We start from the raw sequence: 24,287 nt of genomic DNA on the forward strand, positions 1-24,287 counted from the left end.
GAACATCCCCTTTATTCTGCACTTGTGCTGTTGGTGAGAGTGTTTGTCTGACGAGTCCGTTAACCGGAGGAGCTTCCTTGTTGCTGAGCGGTTTGTATGTACGTACGTGTGTATTTAAAAACAAATTTTTTTATCATGAGTCCGAGAGCGCGAGTGGTGGGGGAGGGGCGGAGAGGGAGGGAGACCCAGAATCCGAAGCAGCTCCAGGCTACTCGCTGTTTGAGCACTTGCTATTGCGACCCGATGACCTTTTAAAAAATTACACGGATACGAGATTCTGGGACCATCTAAGGTGTTTCTGAGGGGGTTGGTACTCGTGCATCAGGTAGTTTAGCGATGCAAGTCGTGCGAGAAGCATTGGCCTAACTTCTTCTTCCTCTGTCGCCGTCTCCCGTGTTCTTAACGTCGGCGCGATGTTTCCACTTTGGTTTTGGGTACTTTTCCCAATCTGGTCACTTGGGCCACTTTCCGATCTTCTTCAGCTGTGAAAATGCTGCTCCTTGAGCTGCGTTAAGTAGGCGTAGACCTTGGTTCAGGCCAGATGCTTTTCTCTTGTCTAAATTAGCTGTTTGATCTTGACATCTCAGAAGGTCAGGGTAGGGAAGGTGGTAACGGCTCTTACTCCTGTCAGTGAGAAATGGGGAAATCCCAGTGACCGCCGATTTCCAGAGACCAGAACTAGCTGGGACTTGGGCAGTGTCTCTGGTTAGGGAGACGCAGGGGGAGGTGCCACAGGCCTGTCACCGGCGGTTCACTCCAGGGCAGCAGACGCTTTCTTCTTGGTTTGTGGCCGTTGCCCTCCGACCACCTGGCTGCGTGAGCCGTTTATTGGGGAGCCGACCGTTGGTCCTTTTCCTGCCGTCTGAGCATTCAGGAAACAGGGGATCTATTCTGGAGTCCATGTGCCCCGAGAACAGGGGCCCGCTTGGTGGGGGCACTACTCCCCGAGCTGGTGCTCGAGGAGTGAGCCCCGCGACTGCCAGCCCACCCTGTTCGTTTCTGCTTGTTCCCCTGGGAGGTCACTGTGCCCTGCTCCTCCGTGCCAAGTCCTGACCAGGCCTGGTACGGGAGGGCTTAAGGGTGCATCTTGGTTTAGGACATTTCTTTCCTGTTTGGATCACTGAGCAGTAAATGGTCAGTTTCGTGGTCTAAAAACCAGTTTATCTCACACGGGACTGACGTGTCCCGGGAAGGAGCGTCTCGCTGTCATGTCCCTCTCGCCAGCCCTCCCTCCCCTCGTGCTGGCAGCTCGGGAGACTGCGTCCTCGTACTGAAAGTCCTTCCTTGCATGGCCCCCGACACTCACAGAAAACAGGCCCTTAGTAAGCGGGCCTGCCCCAGGGCCTGGGGCTGCAGACGATGTTGCGGAAGCACGGCAGCGGCTCCTTTCTCCTGCCTTGGGGAGACCCCTGTACTTGCTGACCACCTGCCGTGGGCCTCTGGCCCACGCCTCGCCCTTCCCCTCCCCTCCAGGACTGCTCGCCCTAGCTGGTACCTGGCAGGGGGGCGGGGGCTCGCGTTCCAGTCTCTTCCGGAGGCAGCCGGACCTGTCTGTGGGAGTGGGGGCCTGAGCACAAGTGCGGCTCGTGGCACCGTCCCTCCATCCCCACACGGGCACGCCGTCGACAGCGGTGTCGTGGGGCCCGGAGCCCGTGCGAGGCTTGCTTCTCAGGCATTTTCTCCAGTTTTGTCACTTCCACAGCAGAGTTCACGGTTGAGTGTCCAGTACACGTACATCTCTTAACGTGCGCACCATGTCACGTAGCTGTGTTTCTTTCCCAAGCAGTTCTTCCGATGCTGTCCAGCCTGCCATCTGGACACGACTTTCCCTTGCAGAGGGTATTAAGCGACAGTATTTCCCAGTGTTGATGGATGGGTCCGTCAGAAATACCGCGAATACACAACGTCCTGTCCCGTGCGCTCTGCTTCCACTAATAAAGCGGTAGGAAAGTTGGACTCCCAGACCACAGATGTTCAATTGCTTTCTCCTTCTCCGGCTGACCCCGGTCGGCCTCGAGGTGGCCGGGGGGCTGCCTGGCCACTCCGCCCACCCCTGAAGTTGAGAACGTTGTTGCTGATCAAGCCTGGGCCTGAGCAGACAACCTCTTACCTGAGACGGGGGGGGGCTCGCCAAGGCTCTGCTGTGAGGCCAAGGCTCTGATGCCATCCGGTCTGGAGCCGGAGCGGAATGAGCCGTGGCCTCCGTGTGCCCAGAGTCTCCCTGACCGTCCCTCGCCCGGTCTGCGCAGAGTCCGGTGAGCTGTGGTGAAGTGTTCGAGGGCCGTTCAGAAGGCCCCAGGAAAGTTGTGGACTGTGCCTGTCGGGCGGAGACGGGGCTCCCAGCGGGTTCCGGTGTGGCTGGTGTGTGGACCCGGCCGCCCCGCGTGGCGTGGGCCCGCCTCCGGCATCCATGGCAGCCTCGGCCTCCTTGTCCTGTGCAGCCTGGCGGGGAGGCGGGGGGCGTTGCTGTGTTTTCTTCCCACACGGTGTGGAGTTCTTGCAAACCGCAGTCTGTTCTTGTGGGAGGAGGTCTGTTAAATTTGGTTCCTGGAAGTCGAATGGTTGTAAGTGTACGTATGAAAGTTGACGGTCATCGCTTCCCACAGAGAACGCTTTCCCATCAACACCGGATTCCTCGCATAACTGTGAAAATCCTGGCTGGGTGGTTTTTTTTTATTTTATTTATTTTATTTTATTTTATTTTTTTATTTTAAAAATTTTTTTTCAACGTTTATTTATTTTTGGGACAGAGAGAGACAGAGCATGAACGGGGGAGGGGCAGAGAGAGAGGGAGACACAGAATCGGAAACAGGCTCCAGGCTCCGAGCCATCAGCCCAGAGCCCGACGCGGGGCTCGAACTCACGCGAGATCACTCGAGATCTCGCGAGATCGTGAACTCACGGACCGCGAGATCGTGACCTGGCTGAAGTCGGACGCTTATCCGACTGCGCCACCCAGGCGCCCCTATTTTTTTTTTTTTTTTTTTAAAGCAGGCCCCATGCCCAGCCCGGGGCCCATCGTGGGTTCTGAGATGAAGACCTGAGCCGAGGTCGACAGTGGACCCTTGATCTGCGCCACCCAGCCACCCCCGGTGTTTAAATTTTACATTTCCCTGGTCAGTTAGGCGGGCCATCTTTGTGCTACCTTGGCACACATCCCTGGAGTGCTGGGACTCCCTGGGTTCCTGTCATGTTGTGGTTTCTTGGGCCTTCGCCTGCTCTGCTGAAGGTGGTCTTTGCAGTTGTCTGTCCGTTACGCTTGCCGTGGGCCGTCTTGATTTCTTCTCCAGAAAGGCGTCTCTCTTTCGGCCTTTGCTTCAGTCCCCTCCATCTTGTACAATGGAATATTTTCTCATTTTCTTCGCTTTCACGTGTATATTTCTCTTTAATTCACATGGTGCGTTTGTGAAGTGGTCTTTCTCCCAGATTCCCCGCCCGCCCCCCCCCCCCCCCCCCCCCGTCCCTGTCTTGTATGCTGCTGTCACTGTGTTGCTGGACTTCTTTCTTTCTTGTTCTCTCGTCTCAGGCCAGGATCACACTGTGTCACTGGGAGTGGCTGCCTCAAAGGGCTGCTCGCTTTCAAGCCTATCTTGGGTGTTCTGACACTTGGAAACGAAGGGCACGGCGACTCCAGGTACCCGCCTCTGTCTGATGCCCTTTCCTGACGGGCTGTTGTGTATAAGCAAGTGAGAAAGTAAGTTTTTATGTTGCCTTTAATGCGGTCACCTCACTGTGCTCTTGGCTTACAAAGGTATCTACTTGTATAGCTAGAAAGCCCGGCAGGATTTCTCCTCTCTGCTTCCCGCCCCCATTTTTTCTGAACCTAATCGTTAATATCGGCCGTGGGCACTTCCCTCCTTGTCCCCAGTAGGCCTGGTTTAAGTCCCTCTGACGGAAGTCCCCAGGGCTCCCGAGGGCAGAGGGGGCCCCGGCCGGGCTCCCGTCTCACCCGGAAGCCGTGCGTGCGCTCTGTCCGCTGTCCGCGAGAAGAGAGGGGACTTGCCTGGAGAGCCTTCTGGCCTGGGCACGTTTCCAGTCAATGAATCTTTGAACTTCTCTGCTGTTCGTGCTGGTGTGCATATTCTCCTTGTGAGTTAAGTTCTGTTTTCAGGGACCGTGTCCATGCTGTCGAGGCTCTTGAGGTTTCAGTCAGCGTGTGGGGAGCGTGCTTTCTCCCTCCTCGGGTCTGTTCTCTGCACCTGCGGCTTTCGGGTGCCGGCCTGTTCGTATTAGTCCTTCTGGAAGCCAAAGCTTCTGGTATTTTCCTATTAAATACCTAGTTTTAATCTTTTTTCTTCACCGCGGTTCAGTTTTTTTTTTTTAATTTTAGAGAGCGAGCCTGGGGGAGGGACAGAGGGAGAGAGGAGAGTCCTGAGCAAGCTCCACGCTTAGCACAGAGCCTGACATGGGGCTCGATCCCACAACCCTGGGATCATGACTTGAGCTGAAATCAAGACTCAGACACTCGGCCAGTGGACTGATCCACCCATGTGCCCCCAGAATATTTATTTACAGCCTTTTTGTTCACAAATGGGAGTTTTTGAAATTACTGCTGAGTTCAACCTATATAACATTCTTCATTTTTTGCTCATTTCTAAGTCTGTTGTGTTTTTTATTTCCAGTCAAAACACGGCCTATAAAATATGAGACATCTGTTTGGGATGAGTTGTTCAGAAACAAGTTTTTACCTAGTTGATTCTGTCAACTTTTTGCTGCTGGGTTGTTTCCGTCTCTTAGTTTAGATATTTGTCCATATATATTTACCTTCTAAATATGTTTAAAATATTTATCTAGAACTTTTGAGTGAGGTATGGAGTCTGATTTTTATTTTGCCATTTTTGTTTTTATTTAGCCATATGAATGGCTATTCTGTCCTTTTCCCCAGTGAAATGTGATTTCTTTTTTTAACAGTTTATTTACTTTGAGAAAGAGGTTGTGTGAGCAGGGGAGGGGCAGAGGGAGAGAATCCCAAGCAGGCTCCACACTGTCAGCACAGAACCCCACTCAGGGCTCAAACTCAACCAACCATGAGATCATGACCTGAGCCAAGATCAAGTCTTGGATGCTTAACTGACTGAGCCACCCAGGCGACCTGAAATGGGGTTTCTTTAATTCTTAGTAATTTGCCTTTGGAGGTTTGTTTGTTTGTTTGTTTGTTTGTTTGTTTTTGGAGATAGCTCATTAGGATTCTCCTATAGTGAATATATTTGTTAAGGCCTGATTTTTTTTTCACATTTTTTTAAATCATGTCTGTTTTTAATTTTATTTTTTATTTTTTAAAATTTATATCCAAGTTAGTTAGCATATAGTGCCACAATGATTTCAGGAGTAGGTTCTTTAGTGCCCCTTACCCACTTAGCCCATCCCCCCTCCCACAACCCCTCCAGCAACCCTCAGGTTGTTCTCCATACTTGAGTCTCTTGTGTTTTGTCCTCCTCCCTGTTTTTATTTTTGTTTCCCTTCCCTTATGTTCATCTGTTCTGTGGCTTAAAGTCCTCATTGAATGAGTGAAGTCATATGATGTTTGTCTTTCTCTGACTGATTTCACTTAGCATAACACCCTCCAGTTCCATCCACGTAGTTGCAAATGGCAAGATTTCATTCTTTTTGATTGCCGAGTAATACTCCATTGTATATATATACCACATCTTCTTTACTCCTTCATCCGTCGATGGACATTCGGGCTCTTTCCATACCTTGGCTGCCGTCGGTAGCGCTGGTATAAACATGGGGGTGCATGTGCCCCTTCGGAACAGCACACCTGTATCCCTTGGATAAATACCTACTAGTGCGGTTGCTGGGTCGTAGGGAAGTTCTGTTTTTAGTTTTTTGAGGAACCTCCCTCCTGTTTCCCAGAGTGGCTGCAGCAGCTTACATTCCCATAATTATGTTTATTTTTGAGAGAGACACACACACACAGCACGGACAGGGGAGGGGCAGAGAGGGAGGGAGACACAGTCTGAAGCAGGCTCCAGGCTCCGAGCTGTCAGCACAGAGTCTGACTTGGGGCTCGAACTCATGAACCGTGAAGTCATGACCTGAGCCGAAGCCAGACGCGTAACTGACTGAGCCCCACAGGCGCCCCAAGGACTGACTTTTAAAGATACCAGGCCCTTGACTCAGCAGCACACTGTCTGCCGTTCACCTGGACGGTGTGGAGGTACTGTCACCCAGCAGGTGTGGGTCAGCCATGTGCCTTCCCTCTGCTCACTCCAGGGCCGGGGATGGAATCTGAGCACTCGAGCTTTGTAAGTGGCACCGTCTGGGGCACCTTTTACCTGAGAGAAGGGCATGGTGGGAGGTATACAGCAGCCCTAGGTGCGAAGGCTCCAGCCTAGTTCGTGATTTTGTGTCACCAACTTTTAGAATTACTGTGCCCTCCACTTTTGCTCTACACTTCTTAATTTTCATTCTCGAGAGATCCAGCCTGTGAGTGGGGGGAGGGGCAGCGGGGGAGAGAGCGAGAATCCCCAGCCGGCTCCGGCACAGAGCCTGACGCGGGGCTCGATCCCACGACCCCGGGATCATGACCTGAGCCGAAGTCAATCAAGGCTCTGGTGCTCGACTGACGGAGCCACCAGGCGCCTTTCTGGTTTTGCTTTAAATTTTCCTTTGAAGAGAATTTCATAGGAGCGTTACTAGTGCGTGGTTCTGACCGCTGGGCTCAGTGGATTGGGGTGCTGCACTTCGGGCCCCCGGGCCCCACGGGGATGGTTGGAGCAGGGGGCTGGCCGCTCTGGCATCTGGGGCGCTGCCTGCCTTTTCCTTGCGGGGAGGGCTCGGCTGCCCAGGGGCTTGCTCTCGGGGTGTTCTTGTGATGAAAACAAGTCCTGGAGTTCCTTAGCACATACCCTCATCTAATAGGTTTTGGAGAGACTTAACAGATGTATTTCGCAGAAGACTGAGTAACTTTGAGCAGAAACGACAACTTTTTATGTGGATTGAAGTGTGTGTCTTCAGAAAAATCAATTTTATGAACATACATACAGAAATAGGATACTTATTCCGTTCTATGACGTGTCTGTTCAAGATTTGTTTTAGTAATTATGTCAATGGTTCTTCATCTCGACAACCGAGTCATGCTTCAGACTTAAGTTTCCAAAGACCGGACCCCCACACAGGGCAGGCAGTCCTGCTCCAGAAAGAAGGGTCCTTTGGATTTTAGGGCGCACAGGACTCCATTCACGGCTCCTTTGACACGCATCATAGGTCAGGTGTTTGGGAAGCAGGGCGCTGGAATTTTCCTCTCCCCACACAGATCTCTTCCTCTTGAGGCCCTGTGGCTGCTAGAGTTAGGGTTGTGTGGCCCCGAGACCTCCCTCAGGGTGGCTGTAGGAACCCCCGGGGCTGTGAGGCCATGCGTGGGTGGGCTTCTGCTTCCCCCCAGCATTTTCTTCCCGCGTACCCCTCTCCGTCCTCTGTGGCATTTGGTTTGTATGCTGGCTGTCGGCAGTCTCCAGCAGGGTGTTCGAACATGACCCCCAGTCACGTGTAACGGGGCCGGCTCCCGGAAGGGAGGCCGAGCGACTGCAGGCAGGTGAATCCGGATAGACGATCCACAGATGAGATCATGAAGCCTCCACATCCCTTGCTTTCAAGCTTCATTGTCCTCAAACCGAGCAGACGCCACGGGAGACGATGATACGATAAAAGCAGCTGATAGACCCGAGTTGCAGGCACCGCCAGCTTCACTCCCACGACAGCCCCGTGGCCTGGATCTGTGGCCTTGCCCGCTTTGCAGACGAGGCTTGGGACACTGAGACGGTCAGTGGGGTCCGGCCCCTCCGCCCCGGCCCGCACGTGCTGTTCGTCCAGGGATACCGTGCGATGTAAACTTCCCCTGCGAGGCCTGTGCCTAAGCCCGGCCTGGCCGGTGCGCAGAGAATCTGGAGCAGTAACCGTAACCCCGTGTTTATCAGGCGGCTGCTAAGGTGCCGCTGGTAACTGACACCCCGCTGGCCTGGGCCACTGACGACCTCCGGCGACGCGCAGTCCGTGGTCCCGGCCGAGGGAGGTGTGGTCGGGGACGGCAGCCACCGTGGAGGCCTGCGTGCGGTGCCTCCGGACGGTTAAGAGGCTGTGTCCTCGGTTTTTAACAAAATAATACTTGTTTTAAGCTGCGGTCCTGGTGGGGAAGGCGGCAGCACTGGGGCTCCCGGGATCTTTGGTCCTTTGTCAGTGGCTCTGTTGTGGCCCTTAGCGTGGGTTCACGCGTGCTCTGTCTTCCGTGGGGAGGGGCTGGGCAGGAGTTCCTTCCGTGTTCTCCCTCCTGTGTTCCACGGCCCTCCCTGCTGGAGCCCGGGCGCCACGGTGACTCGGTTTCCCCTCACGTGACGTGACGGGCACTGTGTGCTTAGACTCTGGCCAGCTGTTTCGGGAACTAGTCCTTCAGTCCCTCAGCAAGTAGCCTCATCTGTCCGCCTTCTCTGTCTTGCACACGTCACCGTGCCCACCACCTGCCGGCTGGAACTCCGGTGTCCCCTTGTCGAAAAGCGCTCAGGGGCTCCGTTGGCTTAGGCGACGTTTTAGGATTTGTCTCGTGCCCGGGCTTCCAGTTCCTGTCCCACGCTTCTCCGTGCCCGCTCCGTTCTACGTCCGAGTCCCGTCACGGCGTGCGCCGCCTCCTGTGGTTTTCCCATGCCCCTCTGTGTCCCCGTTGCAGGGACTGCGCCCTTGGCTCTCCTCGGCTCTGCTCACTTTTGTCATCCGGACACTGGCCGTCTGTGCTGTGTATAGGCGGAGCACGAGGTGGGTGGCCCTGACCTCCTCGTGGGGCCGAGTGTTTACGCGTGTCCCGTCCTGAGCTTTGTAAGAACGGGGGCCTCGTCCCACGCTGGTCTCCGGGGCCTGGCACGCTCCGGGCCCTGATGCCTGAGCGAGTCTTCTGATGGGCCGGTGGCGCGTTTCTGGATGTGTGCGTCATCTCACGTTGCATGTGTGGTGTTCATGATTTGAGTATGGGATTAACGCTCTCCCATCCCCCCAAAAAGCAGCTGCAGCCAAGGCCTCTTGGATTGTACATATTTGGGAAAAGTGGTTCTGTTTTTATCTATGGAAGTTTGTTTTCATTTGCATCTTATCAACCCAGAGCACACTCACTGTATCTGGACTCCATTTGGGGAGAGTGCCGGGCGTTAGCCGGGCCGGCTGTGTGCTCGGGGCAGCTGCCCAGCGTGCCTTCCATAGCTTCCTGCTGAGTTCATGTGCTTTGGCCCCGGAGACCGGCAGACCGTGTTTTTGTTTTTAAATTTGTTAACTTGGTGCTACGGGGGCAGGATGTGTTCTGGTATATTTAGTTGTCCAAAAGAAAAGGGTGCTTGGAGTGTTGTCACTAACACTCCCAGTTTAGCTGATTCTTGTGCGAGAAGACAGGCTTGCAGAAATTATACCGAAATAGTAAATTTGGTATGGGTTGTAGAACTGGATGGGACTTGTTTTTTTCCAGCTAATTTGTAGCGCCTTCGTAAGGTACAGAGTCAAGTCAGATTGTTTAAAGGATTCACGGTAAATTCCACAGAAGAGGACGACCTAGTCAGTGGTAGTACAGAACAGGAAGAAGTGAAAAATGTGGCCGGCCGTTAGAAGTGACGTGGGGTGTGGGGGAGGAGACGGGAGGCCCAGTGCTCACTGTTTGGTTCGCATTCCTAGTTTTAAGTTACGCCGGACAACCGTGTGGCTTTGTGAGAGGTTTGTCGGTGCCGGGTCCCTTCTTCCAGGGCGATCGTGCCCAGCGGTGTCCCTGAGTTTGGAGTAGGGAATTGGGGGCCGTGGGAGACCCCTGCCCACCCCCCACCCTGGCCCAGCACTTGGGCCTCGCTGGGCTGTGGTTGGACGTGATGTCAGAACAGAGGCTTTGGGAGTGGCGGGGAGGCAGGGACGCTGGCCCAGGCTCCGGCTTCGGTGGGAGGGGTTGTGTTCAGTTTGGAGGGAGGCAAACGAGGCCGCTTTAAAACTGAGGGGAGGTGAGGCGGGTTCCGATCCTGTGGGACTAGCCCTCCCTCAGAAGCTCCCTGTCATGTCCCCACGCGGTGGGGGCAGGTGACATCCCCATGACGGGTTGAGTTCCTTGCACAGCACGTTAAGTGTGTGGTCGGGACCTGCCACTCTGTCACGGCGGCTCGTCCCGACACCGGGCGCGGGCATCCCTCGTTCCAGATGCTCTCGGACTCCCTCTCCACGTCCCCGTGTCTCTGAAGCAGCGGGCCGGGGGGGCGGGGGGTGGGGACAGGTCGCGGCCTGCGGCGTGGAGTCTGCCGCGCAGCTCCCAGCCCGGGAGGAGGAGCGGGCTTCCCGCCCCGGCGTGAGGGTGGCGGTGCCTTGGGTCTCGGGTCGATTGTGCCCTTCGTTCTGATCAAAACCAGCCCTCGAATCCCCTTTCACCAACAGGTGGGGGACGGTGGCCTCCTGTCAGTGCCGCCAGCCCACTGTGCGCATAGCGGGTTCAGTGAGTCCCTGCAGAAAGGGTCCAGTGAGACCTTTGGGGTGGGACCGTGATTTAATCTCTGCTTCTCATTCCCTTTCTTTATCTGCTTTCCCCAAATCATCTTTCCTGGTGCCTGAGACACCGTAAGGTTTGTGGGAACTTTGTGGGGTCAGTGACTTGAATGTCCCTGCTGCAGACCCGAGGACCTTGGGAGCTCACGGTGGCGTGACAAGCCCAGTCACCGTGTCCCCTTTAAGGGTCGACCGTGGGCACCAGAAGGACGGGTGCCAGCTGCGTGTCCTACCACTGTTTCTGCAAGGGTCCCTGTGGACCTGACAGCCTGACTCTCCACCCTGGCCACCCGCCCTGATGGCGCCGCCGTGAGTCCCGATGCCCGGACCGTGCCGCGGGGGCTCTAGGGAAGAAGCTTCATGAGGGCGAGGCCTGAGCAGGAGTGGCGCTAGGATTTGCCCGGGAGGATGGGCTCGGGAAGGCAGGGAACACAGGCGCCCGGGCCCCTGTCCGGAGCTGGCGGGCAGGCCGGGGTGCTTGGGCAGGGGCCCCCTCCGAGGGACGTCCTGCAGGGAGCGCGCCTGACTGCCCCGGGTTCCCGGCAGTCCTGGATGTGGTGCCCTCCCGCGTCCGTGACTTGCTTGCCTTCTGAGCCCTGAGCGTGTCAGGATCCGAGAGGCCTGGGAGACGCGGGCCAGTCTGCAGGGGACAGACGCCTTCACGATCTCTGTTTCCCGTATCTCTGTACATGGGCACTCGGAACGTCCTCGAGCTGAGCACCTGAGGGACTTCTGTCTTCCAGCCACACAGCAAACGCAGGGCACAAGGCGTCCCTGGAAGCCAGTGTGCGTGCACGTCCTGGGCCTGGGGAAGTAAAGACAACGGGGAACAGCACAGCGTCGTAGGCCCGGCGCTTCTTCCCCCGGCCTGTGCGGCCCTCCACCGGCCAGCAGGACCGCACCCTGCCCGTGGTGGCCTTCCAGCTCCCGAGGACCCGTCTCCCAAGGGCCGGCGTGCACTTTGCAGTGTAAGTGCCGGAAATGAGGCCAGCCGTCCGCGCCCGGATGGGTTCCCTGCACTTCCCGGGGGGGGGGAGGTTGCGTCTGAAGGCACAGAGCTGTGGACGCCAAACGGCTGTGGAGATCGTGGGGGAAACGCCACCTCTTGTCGCTGGTGTGGAAGACTTGGTTCCCGGGGTTCCCGGGGTGCGGTTAGCAGGGTGGGAGCGCTGCAGCTCCCCCCGCCACGAGCCTGGCCCCTGCCCTGCCAGGCCCAGATGGAGGGATGCCGATGTTTTGCATAAGAGCTGACGTTGACATGTTCTCAGATGTTATGCTGTTGGTCGCAAGGTGTGATGCTTACGGATCGTAGGGAGCGTGGGAGGTGGGACTGTGTGGGGCAGGGAAGGGATAACTGGTCCCCCACAGCGGTGTCTCCCTGCTGCCGCAGGGGCTCCAGCAGCTTCTCCCTTCCAGGTGGACAGAGCTGAGCACGTGCTTGGGCGGCATTCTGTGCGCACGGAGCCGTTCCTGGGGCGGGCGTCGCCCCATTTGCCAGTATTCAGGTGTTGGGGTCCCAGGCCCCTCCCCGAGTGCTCCGCGAGGCCTACGCACCTGAAGGAACCGAGGCCCTGGCTCCCCTTTCTCCGCTTCCCACTTCAAATGCGGGTTTTGCAGTAGAGTCTCCACGTAACAGTGGTTCCTTCAAACAGCCGCGTGGCTCCTCCTCTGCGTGTCGGAGAGTTTTTACTTCTGTTTGTTTGCCGAAGAGCATAATGTCAGCCAAGACTCTCAGACCCCGCAGAGGTGGGCTCCCCACAAGCGTTCCCCTGGCCTTGCCCTTGGCCCTGTTCACCGACGCCCCGCTGGCCACCTTCCTGCTCAGGCACGGGGTGGCCCTCGGGTGAGGCGCCCGTCCGGGGGGATGTGGCCGCCTGGCCCAGGGCATCCGTGCGCTGTCAGCCTAGTCATCGGATTGGACTCAGGAACCTGCAGTGGGTCAGAGGGCCTCACCGGAAACGTGTCTCCCGGCCGTGTACCTGGGACCGGCGGGCATCCCCTCCCAGCCTGGAGGTCTGCTTGGTGACCCGGCTCCACGAGCAGCGTTTCCGTTGGGGCCTGCAGGTGGGACCCCGGGGCGGCAGACTCCGAGCTGTAGGCCGGCACGGAGCCAGGCTGGGCTGCGGTGCCGGGGCGTCCGGCCGCCGGAAAGCATTGAGCACGCGTGGTGGGCACCCACAGCGTCCAGAGCCGTGGGGGATTCGGAGGCTCCGTGAGGAACCAGGGACTGGTTTTGGCAAACCTCTAAAGCTCAAGCCCCACGATGCAGGCCGCCCGAAGCCTTGGGATTTCTCAGCAGTGATTCCTGTGCTCGGTGGGGGCGAGGAGACCGTCGGCTGTGGCCCCTCGCACCAGCATGGCCCTGCTTCCAGTGGCCAGCGCTCCTGCGTGAGGGCAAAGTTCACGCCAGGATTTGGGGGCCGATCCCCGCGGCTCAGGAGTTAGGTCCACGAGATGAGCTTTAGCGGGCTGCAGAGCCGTTTAGGCAGGTTGCCCGGGACAGGTGCGTGTCTGTTCTCAGCGCTGAGCCGGGCATCGGGTCCGGAGGAGCCCGTGTGAACGGCTGTGATCGGCACAACTCCGTCCGTGATCGTCCTCTTGCCGCACGCTGCGTCTCGGGTGTCGCCCCAGCTGGTGCTCCTCCGCTGGGGGCTGTGGGCACGGAAGGGAAGGGGAAAGCTGGCGGGCTTGAGTGCGCGAGCGGGGCTCACGCTCGCACGGGGCTTCTTGCGGCTCGGGGTTGTACGTACCGGACAGAGGGTGTTCGGTGAGAGTTGCTCGCTGGGTGGTGGACGCCCCCACCTCCCTGGAAGGGAGGGTTGGTAAGAGGCTCCGGGAATGCCCCCACGTGGTCCACCCTCCCCATCGGGCGGACAGTTTCACAGCTTCGTTCCCCATGTCAAGCGTATCTCTGGCATGCGTGCCCGGTGGTCCAAAGCCTTCGGTGAACGAAGCCCGAGATCATCCCTTGAACCTGACCGCTTGTCCTGACGGTATCCCTGGTGTTCACCTGTTGTGCAGAATTACTTCCTGTTGTTTAAAAGACCGGTAGAAACACACCTTTGAGAGCAGTGAGGGCTGTTCCATCTTGGCCGAGTCTCTGGGGGCGACAGATGGCCAGCGCACGGGGCCTCGGCTCTGAGCTGGCAGGAAACGTGTTGCCGCGGCCTCCTCAGTGTCGTGTGTGCACAGGCTCCACAAGTAAGGCCGCCCGGGAAGGAGGTGCCCGGGAAGGAGGTGCCCGGGAAGGAGGTGCCCGGGAAGGAGGTGCCCGGGAAGGAGGTGCCCGGGAAGGAGGTGGGAGGCTGCCACCGCCAGGTTGGTTCTGATGGAATGAATTGTCCTGGGGGGCCCGGCCCCCGGGCAGGGATTGCCGTGGGACACACTCCCTCCTGGGAAGGTCGGGCGTGCATCCGGGAGTCGCTGGTGTGCGTGAAGGGGCGGGCGCGGAGCCTGAGGTCAGGCCCCCACCGTGCAGAGGCTGTGGTAAGACCCTTTCTCCCCCCGCCCCTGCCCCGGACGCCGGATGCCCTGGGACAGGAGGAGGGGAGCGGTCCGTGTGAGCTCACGCCTGCCCGTCCTGTGCTTTCAGGTGTGGCGGACGAGGCCGCCCTCCAGGAAGAGCGCCTTCGCAGAGGCCAGAGCGCGCTGCCCTCCCAGCCGGCCAGCACCAGCGGCCCCTCGCCGAGGTCACACGGGCCGGCCGCTCTGCCCAAACACCAGTCTCCGCCCGTCTGCGAAGAGGAGGACGAGTCGGGCAGACAGCGGGCCGCCGGCAGCCCCTGGAACCCCTTCGTGCTCTCTGCAGGTGTGCAAAGGGGCACCGGTGTGGCGCGTCCCCACGGGGACGCCCCCCTTCCCTCCCAGGACCAGAGAGGACAGAGATCGTTGCTGTGCTGTTGTGTCCTGACCTGAGCGGGCGGGGGCCGGGCGGGGGCGGGCGCCCGGTGGCGGCAGGGGGGAGGCACCCGGCTCTCGACTCCCCTCCGGGGAGCTCCCCCCGCCCCCGATTAAAACGGGACGCCGGTGTTCCATGACGGTATGACGCGTGTTGTCTTGGGCAGAGGATGACACATTTTGCTTTTACCTTAAATGCTCCTTTCTGTGAGCTTCCACTACGTGCTTGAGCCTTCATAACTTAGGGGCACACGCCGGGCCCCTCGCCACACCTGCGGGCACCCTGCGGCCTCGGGGAGGACACGTTTTGCGTTTGCTGCCTGCCCCTCGTGCCTTCGTCTGTTTCTGGTTGAGAGCAGAGCACCCCGTGTGAGGGTCCTGACGCAGCCGTCCCCCCGGGCAGAGTGACCCCGTTTCTCCGGAGCCCTGGCCCTGCCCCCCTCCAGCTTCTTGACTTGCCGTGGGTCCTTGGGGCGAAGTCCCCGTGGAATTCTGGATCGCTTCTGCGGGTCCTGCTGTGCGTGTAGCTTTGATCCTGTGTTCCCAAGTCCAGCGTCCTTTTGGTTCGAAGCGTCTGTGGCCATCTTGGTTGTCACCACTGGAGGCGGCCGCGGTGACCGTAACAGACTGTGGTGGAGAAGACCTCCGTCCTCCCCCGGTGTCGCAGTGACACGAAGGCATGCGGCCAGGCTAATTCTGTGGGCCTCAGCAGGACGTGCCGTCACGGCCGAGAAGGATGAGCCTCGTCCCTTTTCTCCCCCCAGAACTTTCTATCTGGGAATCGCACCCCTCCAGCCTCTCCGGGCCTCCTCGGATAAGGCGGAGGGGTGCGTCAGGGTTTCGAGGAGGACAGAAAGAACGTGCCACCCCCTCGAAGGCGCACGGGGCGTTGGACCGCGGCACCGGGCCACGCGGGGCGGTGCAGACCCGGCCGCCGGCTGGGCCGTGGCGCGGTGCTACCACAGGCAGATGGACCGTTCGCAGACCTCCGCCTTTCCCTGTGTGATCGGAAGAAAGGGCTGTGTGACTTCAGAACTCCTTCTGCCTTGAGTGGGCCTGTGGACGTTTTCCCGGGGTTGATGGTCAGCTCCTGATCCCCAGCGGTCTTAGGGCAGGCCGGGCGGGGGGCAGCGTGGGGGTCTTTGGGCGTCTGGGCAAGGGGCTGAGCCGGCCGTTCGCTTGGCTTGAACACCTCGCCCTTGGAACGGTGACTTAATGGGCTCTGTCGGGTCGTAAGGGCGCCATGAGCCTACGTACCGGGCGGGAGCATCCCAGCCCCCAAGAACGAGGTGCACAGAGAGGGGCCCCCCGGAGCCTCATTCAGGCAGACGGCCGGCTCCTGCGACAGGACGTCCGCCAGTAGACCCGGCCCGAAGGGAACATCCCGAGTTCAGAACGAGGCCCGTCCTTGCCAGGTGAAGCCGCCCGATGCCCTGGGTCCCCAAAGGCCACGCCCGCCGAGAGCACAAGGAGAGTCGGGAGTTCGTTTCTTCCTGTAGAGGAAACGGCTGATTCTTGTCCCTGAAAACGTGAGGAGACGTTTTTGCCCGTTTGTACCATCGGGTCCCCACCAGGCGTTGTGGCGTGCGGAAAACTAGTTGCCTGATGATCCTTGGCACGAGTCTGTACGCAAGAGAGGCGGGTGACGGGACTTACCGGTCACCAGACCCTTTTCCTTGGCCACGGACGGGCTGGGAGGCTGTGTTCCTGGAGCTCGGCCCGTCCCCCCCGCCCCCGAGGACTTTCTGATGCTCTTGGGCCACAGGGTGTGAGGTCTGGAAGCGTGTCAGAGTTAAACGCCCCGGAGGTGAGGACGCGGTTCCTTGCAGATGTCCGGGGAGCTCACGCCAGGCGCTTTGGGTGACCTCCTTACTGGAGACGGTGTAGCCGCCCCAGAGGAAGGGTCCACAGACTGAGAAGAACGTGCGACAGAATCACACAGTTGGACGGGAAGCCGGCTCAGGGCCGCCCGCCACCTCCGGGTGCTTCCTGCCAGCAGGCTGCTTTGCTTCTCTGCACAGTCCGCTTGCGGCTCTTTGGCCGACGCTGCGACTCGGACGCCAGCCAGTAACGAAGGCGGGTCCCTCCGGGAGCTCCCCACGCCGCCCTGGGCCGCAGGACAGCTTCCTGCCGCATTTCCAAGCCTCGGGGAAATACTTGTTCAGAACGGCGCATAATAAGGAGTATGGTTCCCCAGGTGCCCCTGCTCGCACCTCGGGGCTGGAACCTCCGCTCCACGGAGGGGTCCCTCGGAGCCCGCTGGGAGGCAGCGCGGGGAAGTGAGCCTTTGGGGCTGAAGGCGAGCTCTCGCTGGACCCGCGCTCCTCAAGGCGCCGCGTGCGTCGTTTCTGTGAGGCTCTCCCACGCGGAGGACGCGGCCGATCCGATTCCGGGTGCGTGCGGACGCGGCACTGGGACAGCAGCGTGTGCGCAGGGACAGGCGTGGCGGCCCTGTGGCCCCGGCTCCCGTGGGTGGCGCAGGTGCAGGGTGGTGCGGACCGGCCTGCCGCGTCACCGTGTCGTTCGCGGTTCCGCGGAACGACGAGCCCCCGTCACACTCGCGCCTGCTTCATTTTGGAGGACACGGGCGCCTCGTGTTGCCCCGTGTCGCCTGGAGCCGGTCAGTCCTGAGGTGTGGCTGAGCGTCTGTCCCGTGCGGATCCCCCGCGCCGCGGGTGCCCCAAGAGCACGGAACTGTGTGGAAGGAAAATTATCATTCAACAAGAAGAAGATTTCATGAACGAAAGAATAAACTTGACCCTTTTTCTCTTTTTCCCTTTTCCTTTGTTTGGCCTGCAGAAGGCGCCTTACCCAGGACGCTGTGGGACGCTTGGCTTTGCAGAGGGCAGCGTGGCACCGTGGGACGTGTGCCTCGCGTCTCACACCCGCGTCCGCTTGGGCAGCTTGGGCGCGATACTAACCCAGGCGGCTAACCTGCTTCTCTGCCCGCAGCTCCCACCGGGGCTTTCAGACGTTTCTCTCTAGAGGCGGGGGGGTCTTACCGCGTCCTCGCTGCCTTGAGCTTCAGGTGGCCGAGGGGCCGTCTCCCGCAGGCTTTTCCCCGAACACAGGACCCGGTAAGAAACCGCCAGTGACTCTTACGATGGCCCACATGTACCCGATGCCCCGCAGACCCTGGCCGCACTCACGTTGTCTGTGCGATGTGGTGGCTGCCGGCCTCCAACTCACACCCCTGCACGGGCGTCCCTCTGTTCTGCAGTTTCGATCCCTGAGCATCCGAGGGGGGTTTCTTTCCTCATAATCCCGCTCTGCTTTGTCTTGGGGGGGCCTCAGGGAAAGCTCGCTTTGCGGAGGTTAGGAGCTGACCCCTCCCACCGCCCTGCTGGGTGGTTGCTGACTCCCCTCAAGGTTTGCGCCACGGGTGTGGCTTGGGGGGGGACCTGGGAGGGGGCCTGCCCATCACTGTGGAGCCTCCCCACCGCCCCGAGCACTTGGCTCCCTTGGTTGGAGCCCTGGGCATGCGTGCAGCTCCTGTGTAGACATGTTTGAGTCAGGGCAGGGGGTTCCCATCCAGCATCTGTTCCCTTGTGTGATTCCAAAGAGGATCCCCAAGCAGACAGTGGCTGCAGTTGGGGCAGATAAAACTTTCTTGGCCCAGCTCTGGGAACTTGCTTCCAGACCAGCCAGAGAGCACCCCCACCCCCGGGGCACCTTGAGGCTCTGCGACCGGTTTGCAGCTGTCTTCAGAAGGGGTGCTTGTGTGCAGTATGTGTGAGGGTCCTGGGGCCGCGAGGCCTCCGGCCGGTCGGTGTCCCCCCATGTGCCCCAGGTGCACGGGCCAGGCACGTGCCGGGCGGGATGTGTTCAGCAGGGGCCGGTCACAGGTGCGCACGCTCCACAGCCCCGAATCTTGTCATGTGAGCCGAAATCCCTTTAGTTTGTCTCAAGTTGCTTTTCCGTCGTCATCTTGAAATTTAAAACGCCTCGTAGCAAGAGAGGCATCGCAACGGGGAGCTGCCTCCCCGCCCCGTGCCGCCACCGCAAGTGCCCTCTGGGAGGGGGCTGGGGCTGCGGGGGCTCCGGGCTCCCGTCTGGGCCAGGTGTTAGGGTTTCGTGACCGGGCCGGGCGCACAGGCTCCCCGTGGTGGGGGCAGGAGAGCCTCACAGGCCCCGGCAGCCTGCCCCACGGCCCGCGCGCGGTGTTCTTCTGGGTCCTTCTCCCCGCCACCCTCGGTCGTCTCGGCGAAGGCGGCCCGGGCGGCGGCATTTGTCCCCCTTGGCGCTGGTGGGCTTCCCCGAGCCTCGGACAGGAGCACCTGTGTCTCGGTGGTAGGTCAGCGCGTTCCTCTCTTTTTCCTTCTCGGGTTATTTTCCGAGTACCTGAGCCTGGCGGGCGGAGGGGAGGCCACCGGCCCCCTCTGCGCAAGGAGCCCTGCGGTCGGCCGGGCCTCCAGCCACGCACCCGTGCGGCCCCTGGCCCCTCCTCCCTGCGTGTTCGTGGGGGCCCATCGTGGGAACCGTTCCCTGTGGAGGTTCCTCCAGGAAGACCGGGTACCTCCGACCGGCAGTCACATCCGATACAGGACACGCCGACACGTCCCCAGACCGGCTCTGGTTCCCTGCTCGACTCTTGGGGCTGTTCTCCCTCCGTCGTGCCCTGGATCGTGGCGTTTGGGCCCCGTTCCCTGGACTCGCCTCAGGCGAGGTTGTGCGGGAGCCCCGCCCTCGCCCCACTGGGGGGTCAGCCCTTCGCCTTCGTCCCGCTCAGAACTCCGCGGCGGCTTTCCCAAATGCTTGGCCCGGGCCCGCGTGGTAGCCCCGGTGAGACACCGTGGTGCCCGGGCTGCGGGGGCATGACCCGGACATGGCGGGTCACGTGGGTCGGTGAAGGACTGGCCGCATAAATACAGCTTTCGTCACCTGGATCCGGCATCCAGCCCGCTTGCGGGCTCAGCCGAGGGCTCTTCTAGCTCGTTGCCGGACCGACGAAGCGCCAGGTGCTCGGCCGCTTCCTTTCCGGCCCTTTGGACGAAACCTCGAGGGGGCGCCTCCCACACGTTAAGCAGTCGACGCGGGAGAAACGGAAGGTCCGCGTCCTCAGGCGAGACCTGGGGACGAACACCCCGGAGCCCACAGACGGACACAAGCCCGGCCCACAGCAGGGCTTGTCCCGGCAGACGGGACTCGGGTCTGGCCAGTGCCGGAGGGAGCCTGTCCCCGGGGCGGAGTCAGCCCTGCCCAGTGGGGTGCGAGGGTGCCCAGGGGTGCGAGGGCCGTGTGGAGGCACAGGGGTGTGGAGGCACGGGCGTGAGGGCCGTGGAGGGGCGAGGGCAGAAGGGTGAGGGCTGCACAGGGGCGAGGGCCGTGTGGAGGCACAGGGGTGAGGGCTGCGCAGGGGCGAGGGCCTTGTAAAGGGTGCAGGGGTGTAGGGGCACAGGTGTGAGGGCTGTGTAGGGGTGCAGGCTGCCTAGGGGCCCAGAGGCGCAGGGGCGAGGGCCACGTAGGGATGTGGGGGTGCAGGTGTGAGGGCTGTGCGGGGCGCAGGGTGGGGTGGTCAGGGGTAGGGTGAGCAGAGGAGAGCGTGGGCTCAGTGCCGCCCCCTCTGGGCGCGTGGCTCCGATGCTCTTTGAACAACGTCAGAGATGTCACTCTGCGGTTTGAAGAGTCGGTCACGCTGTGGATGTGGCCTGGGGAGAAGTGGGGGCAGCCCGACTGTCCCGTGTTAACGTGGGTGAGTGTTTGGAAGCGCTTGCCTCTTGGTGGGGACGCCGCTGCCCTTCGGAACAGTGTTTCACAAGCCGTGTTTCCTTAGGACTCAAAGAAGGTGGCAAGAGGAAGAAGCCGAAGCAGAGGGACGAGTCCAAGAAGAAGAAATCGACCAAAGGCAAGCACTAGGCGGACTCGCGGCCGCGCGCCTGCTGCCGGAGCTGGCGCCCGGCCCGCCCCGTGCCGTAGTGCGGGGCGCGCACGAGTTAGGTAGCGGCACCGCTTGGCCACCGTCCCCACACCGCAGCTTCTCGGCTCGGGACGGCAGGAGACGGGAGTGACGGTCGTGGGCGGAGCCTGTCCGCACTGTCCTCGCGTCTCCCGGCCCCAAAGGCCCCAAATCCGACAGCGGCTCCCCTGAGGGGGTCGGGGACCCGGCTCCTTCCTTCCGACTGTCGAACACGATGCCGACTGCTGAGCTGTTGTAGCGTCAGAGGTGTGACTGGTGCAGGCGGGTGATGGAGTGTGTGTCCACGGAATGCCTTTCTCTCTTCCCGGCGGGAGAGTCCTTGGAGCTGGTGCGTAGTTAGGGGCGGGGTGACGTCGCACGTCCTGCATGGAGTCCGCACCGCCAGGGGTCTTCCCTCCGGGTTCCGGGGTGTCCCAGCCGCCTCCCTGGGGGCCCGTGGGTGAGTCTCTAGATATAAAGTCATTCCTTAAATTTACCGGAGTTTTAAGCTCCGAGGAGCCCAAACATGACTTCGAATATTGTTTAGTTTTTGCAAATTCCATCTTTTTCTCTTGGACTCATGATTCTCCTTAGCACATGCACAGGACCCTGCAGAATTTTGTTCGGTAATCCCCTCTCTGCTCTTCGTTTGGGTCATTCTGGGGAGACGCACGTGCGGTATTCACACACACACACACACACACACACACACACACACTCAGATTGGAATGAGGGCGCTGAAGAAAATATTTCAGTTGTAAACATTGGCTCCTCTAAAAACATCGTTTATTTTCCTAGCAGTTTTTTTCTGTCCACTTTCCTGCACTTACTTCTTTGCGTGATCAGCTGCTTCTTAACCCTTTGGTTCTACTGACGCGATCCGTGCCGCGCCTAACCTTTTCTGCGCGCTTCCTGCCCAGGCCTTTCCTCCGTAACACAAGGGCCAGCTCACACCGCTTGGAAATGGGGGCTCGGGGCAGAGCTTTGACGTGGTGTGAGAATGCCGCTGTCGTGAATGTGGCAGCCACCGGCCCCCGTGGCCCCTGTAGCCAGCCGCGTCACGGTCGTCGTGGGTGTGGAAGCCAGAAACGAGTGTAACTTTGCGACTCTGAGATGACTGTTAGGGGAGGGGTGCTTTGTTTTGTTTGGCTTTGGCAGGGAGGTGGTGTGGACTGGTATTACGGCTTACCGTGGAAAATGTACCCATGAAAACATACTGTATTTTAAGTGCTATCAGCAGAAATAAAACGTAAGCGCCGTCTTGGACTGCTGGCTTGCCGTCATCATTAATGTCCGCTAGTTATGCCGTTATTAGCGATCGGAAAGAAAACCAGCCATAATTGTCATTTCAGTTATGAAAGATAAAGTGATAATTAGGGCAAGAGCCTGGGTTGGGAGCTGCATTACTGTGAGATGAAATGTTACTTTATTTATTTGTTATAAAATTTTTATTTATTTTTGAGAGAGAGAGAGAGAGAATGTTGGGGGGAGGAACAGACAGAGAGGGAGACACAGAATCTGAAACAGGCTCCAGGCTCTAAGCTGTCAGCACAGAGCCGGACGTGGGGCTCGAACCCATGAACCACCGGATCGTGACCCGAGCTGAAGTCGGGCGCTCAACCGGCCGAACCCCCAGGTGCCCCTGAATTGTTGAAGACCACACTGCCGCTGATTGACCCTGTGGGAGCCCAGTGGCCTGGCTGGCAGCATGGGGGACGCTGGGGAGGTGGGAGGCACGGGCTGTTGCGACCTCCTGGCTGGGGGTGTGTCCTGATCCGGGTCCCGCTGCAAACCATGGGCTTCAGCCGTGGCCCCTGGCGGACCTGGAGCCTCTCCCAAGGGCACGTTTGGCTCATGGGTGCATCTCAGGCACTTCCACACCAGAATTCGCTGTCGGTCCCTGGGGAGGGAGGTGGCTCAGCGGGCGCGAAGCAAGTTTCGAAGCCCTTGACCTCACTGCTTCAGCGCCGGTCGCCTGGGGGACAGCGTCTGTGTGGTGGCGTCTTCCAGCCACGCCTGGACAAGCGTGCCACCCCTGCGGGCGGGCGGCCCACGTCCACAGGCCGTCCCCAGTAACGCTGCCCTCAGCGAGCAGAGGCCCGCTGGCTGGGGGAGCTTGGTGAGTACCTGCTTCCCCGGCGGGGGCGGGGGGGACCACGCAGCTGCCTGGGACGCACGGCGCTCCGAGGGCCGGGGTGGGCTGGCGAGCGTGTGAGCTCACGCCATCACCCCTGCTCCACTGCCACCCAAGCGGGCTGCCATCCCGGGGGCCTGGGTGCCGTGCTGGGGCCCGTGCTCAGAGCGGCCCTGCTGTCTGCTGACCTCCCGGAGGGGGCTCCTGGGCGCTGGGCCAACATCAAGGGTGATGGAGGGAGGGGGGGGCCCGGCCTTTACCAGCACCCTCATGGAGAGGAGGCCCATTTGGGGACAGGGTGTGTGGGACCAGGTGGGGAGGTGGTCCTGGCCGTGAGGAGCCCCCACATACTCCAGGGCCGTCTGCCCCCCCTGCCCCCACGTTAGCAGGATTAAGGGCTTTGAAGAAACACTTTAAGTTGGTGCATGTTTATTTTGAAACCCTCGCGTATTCACAGGAAGTTGCACAGGCGGCACACAGGGGTCCCGTGTGGCCTCACCCGGTCCCCAGAGCCATGGGCCAGCATTAGACCGGGAAAATGACACGGTCCTCTCCGAGAAAGGTGAGACCGTGACGCTAACGATCACGGTCCCAGGGCTTCTGACTTGGCCCATCCCACCAGGCGCAGAACCTTCTGTCTGCTCACTCCTCCGAGGGCGCCTGCCCCCACGCTGCTGGGGCAAGAGTGAGGCCAGGCTCACGTGGTCCTCCAAGTAGGCCGTGGAGGCTGGGCGTCCCGTGTCTCCAGGCCTGGAGCTGCGGGGACAGGGCGGCAGGAGACGGTGACCCGGGCATAGGGCCCCTTCCCAGGCCTCCCTGGTTTGGGTCTGCTTCGTGCCTGTCCCTCCGGCTCCTACAGACCCTGTTGGCCGGGACCGGCACAGAGGGTCACCGCAAGTGTCCTATTCACTCTCGCCTGCTCCCGGAGAGCTACCTCGTGCTCCCCGCTTCCTGATGCTCCCCGTGGTGCTCCCCACTTTCCTATCCCCACCTGCCCCCCCCCACCCCTTTGAAGTGTCATCCACATGGTTCTCAGCTGAATGGGGGATGGCCAAGAGCCCCCTCCCAGGGCTGTGCCCCCTGCAGCTGCCAGGGGGAAGGTTCTAGAACTTGACGTGGCGTGGGTGCTAAGGCAGGTGCCCCCGTCTCCTTGTCACCAGCCGAAGCGTCACCGTGGCCCAGTTCGAGACTCGCTCGTGGAGGGGCAGGCTGGCTCCTCGCTGCGCCTGACTCGCCGCTTCTCAGGTGGACCCGGACACCATCGATGTTCGTCCCCAAACCAGTCCGGCGTCTGGTCACAAGTTAGGACTGTTCTCACAGGGGCACCGAGGCGGCCACCTCCGGAGGGATGAGGGGTGTCACCGAAGATGCCCGCCCGCCCTCCATGCCGCAGCTCTGGTCCCCGTGTGGCTCCTGCGCCCCCGGCCCGGGCGACGGACAGGCTAATCACGGCTGGCAGCAGCCGGTGCGTCAGCCTTAATTCTTTGCCTTTGTCTCTGAGGTTTTTATAGGTTTCGCTTGATCGACAGCATTCATTCTTAGTGAACAAACGGAAGTCAGCTTTTATGGCATGAAAATTGTTGTTTCTCTGACCGGCTAGCCATTACACGGTGACACAGGACCATGAATCTTCCCGTTCCTGAGAGTGAGTTTGATGTACGGGTGGCAGACAGCCGTCTGGTCTGGAAGGGTGGGGCTGCGCTCACAGGAACCCTGGTTTTTTGCTGACTGAGGGCCCGGTTTGGGGACATCCCCTCCCAGCTTGATGGAGCCCGATGGGAGCGGGCCGGGGTGCGGGGGAGGGGTGGGACCCTCCAGTCCACTGCCTGCTCCCCGTTTCCCTGTCCCGCTCTGCCTCCCCCCCCC

General features: G+C 60.1%; 1 protein-coding gene across 4 annotated transcripts in view; it reads left to right on the forward strand.

Moving 5' to 3' along the window:
* Positions 1–21,553, forward strand: part of DNAJB6 (DnaJ heat shock protein family (Hsp40) member B6) — a 67,871-nt gene extending 46,318 nt beyond the window's left edge. For all 4 annotated transcript variants that reach the window (XM_047835455.1, XM_047835470.1, XM_047835438.1 and 1 more), the window contains 2 exons: positions 14,087–14,302; positions 20,165–21,553. In XM_047835455.1, the coding sequence (XP_047691411.1) occupies positions 14,087–14,302; positions 20,165–20,247 (299 nt within the window). In that variant the 3' untranslated portion in view covers positions 20,248–21,553. The remainder of the gene's footprint in view (positions 1–14,086; positions 14,303–20,164) is intronic.
* Positions 21,554–24,287: the final 2,734 nt, after the last annotated feature.

The sequence above is a fragment of the Prionailurus viverrinus genome, chromosome A2 (genome assembly GCF_022837055.1).
Source record: "Prionailurus viverrinus isolate Anna chromosome A2, UM_Priviv_1.0, whole genome shotgun sequence".
Taxonomy (NCBI): Eukaryota; Metazoa; Chordata; class Mammalia; order Carnivora; family Felidae; genus Prionailurus; species Prionailurus viverrinus.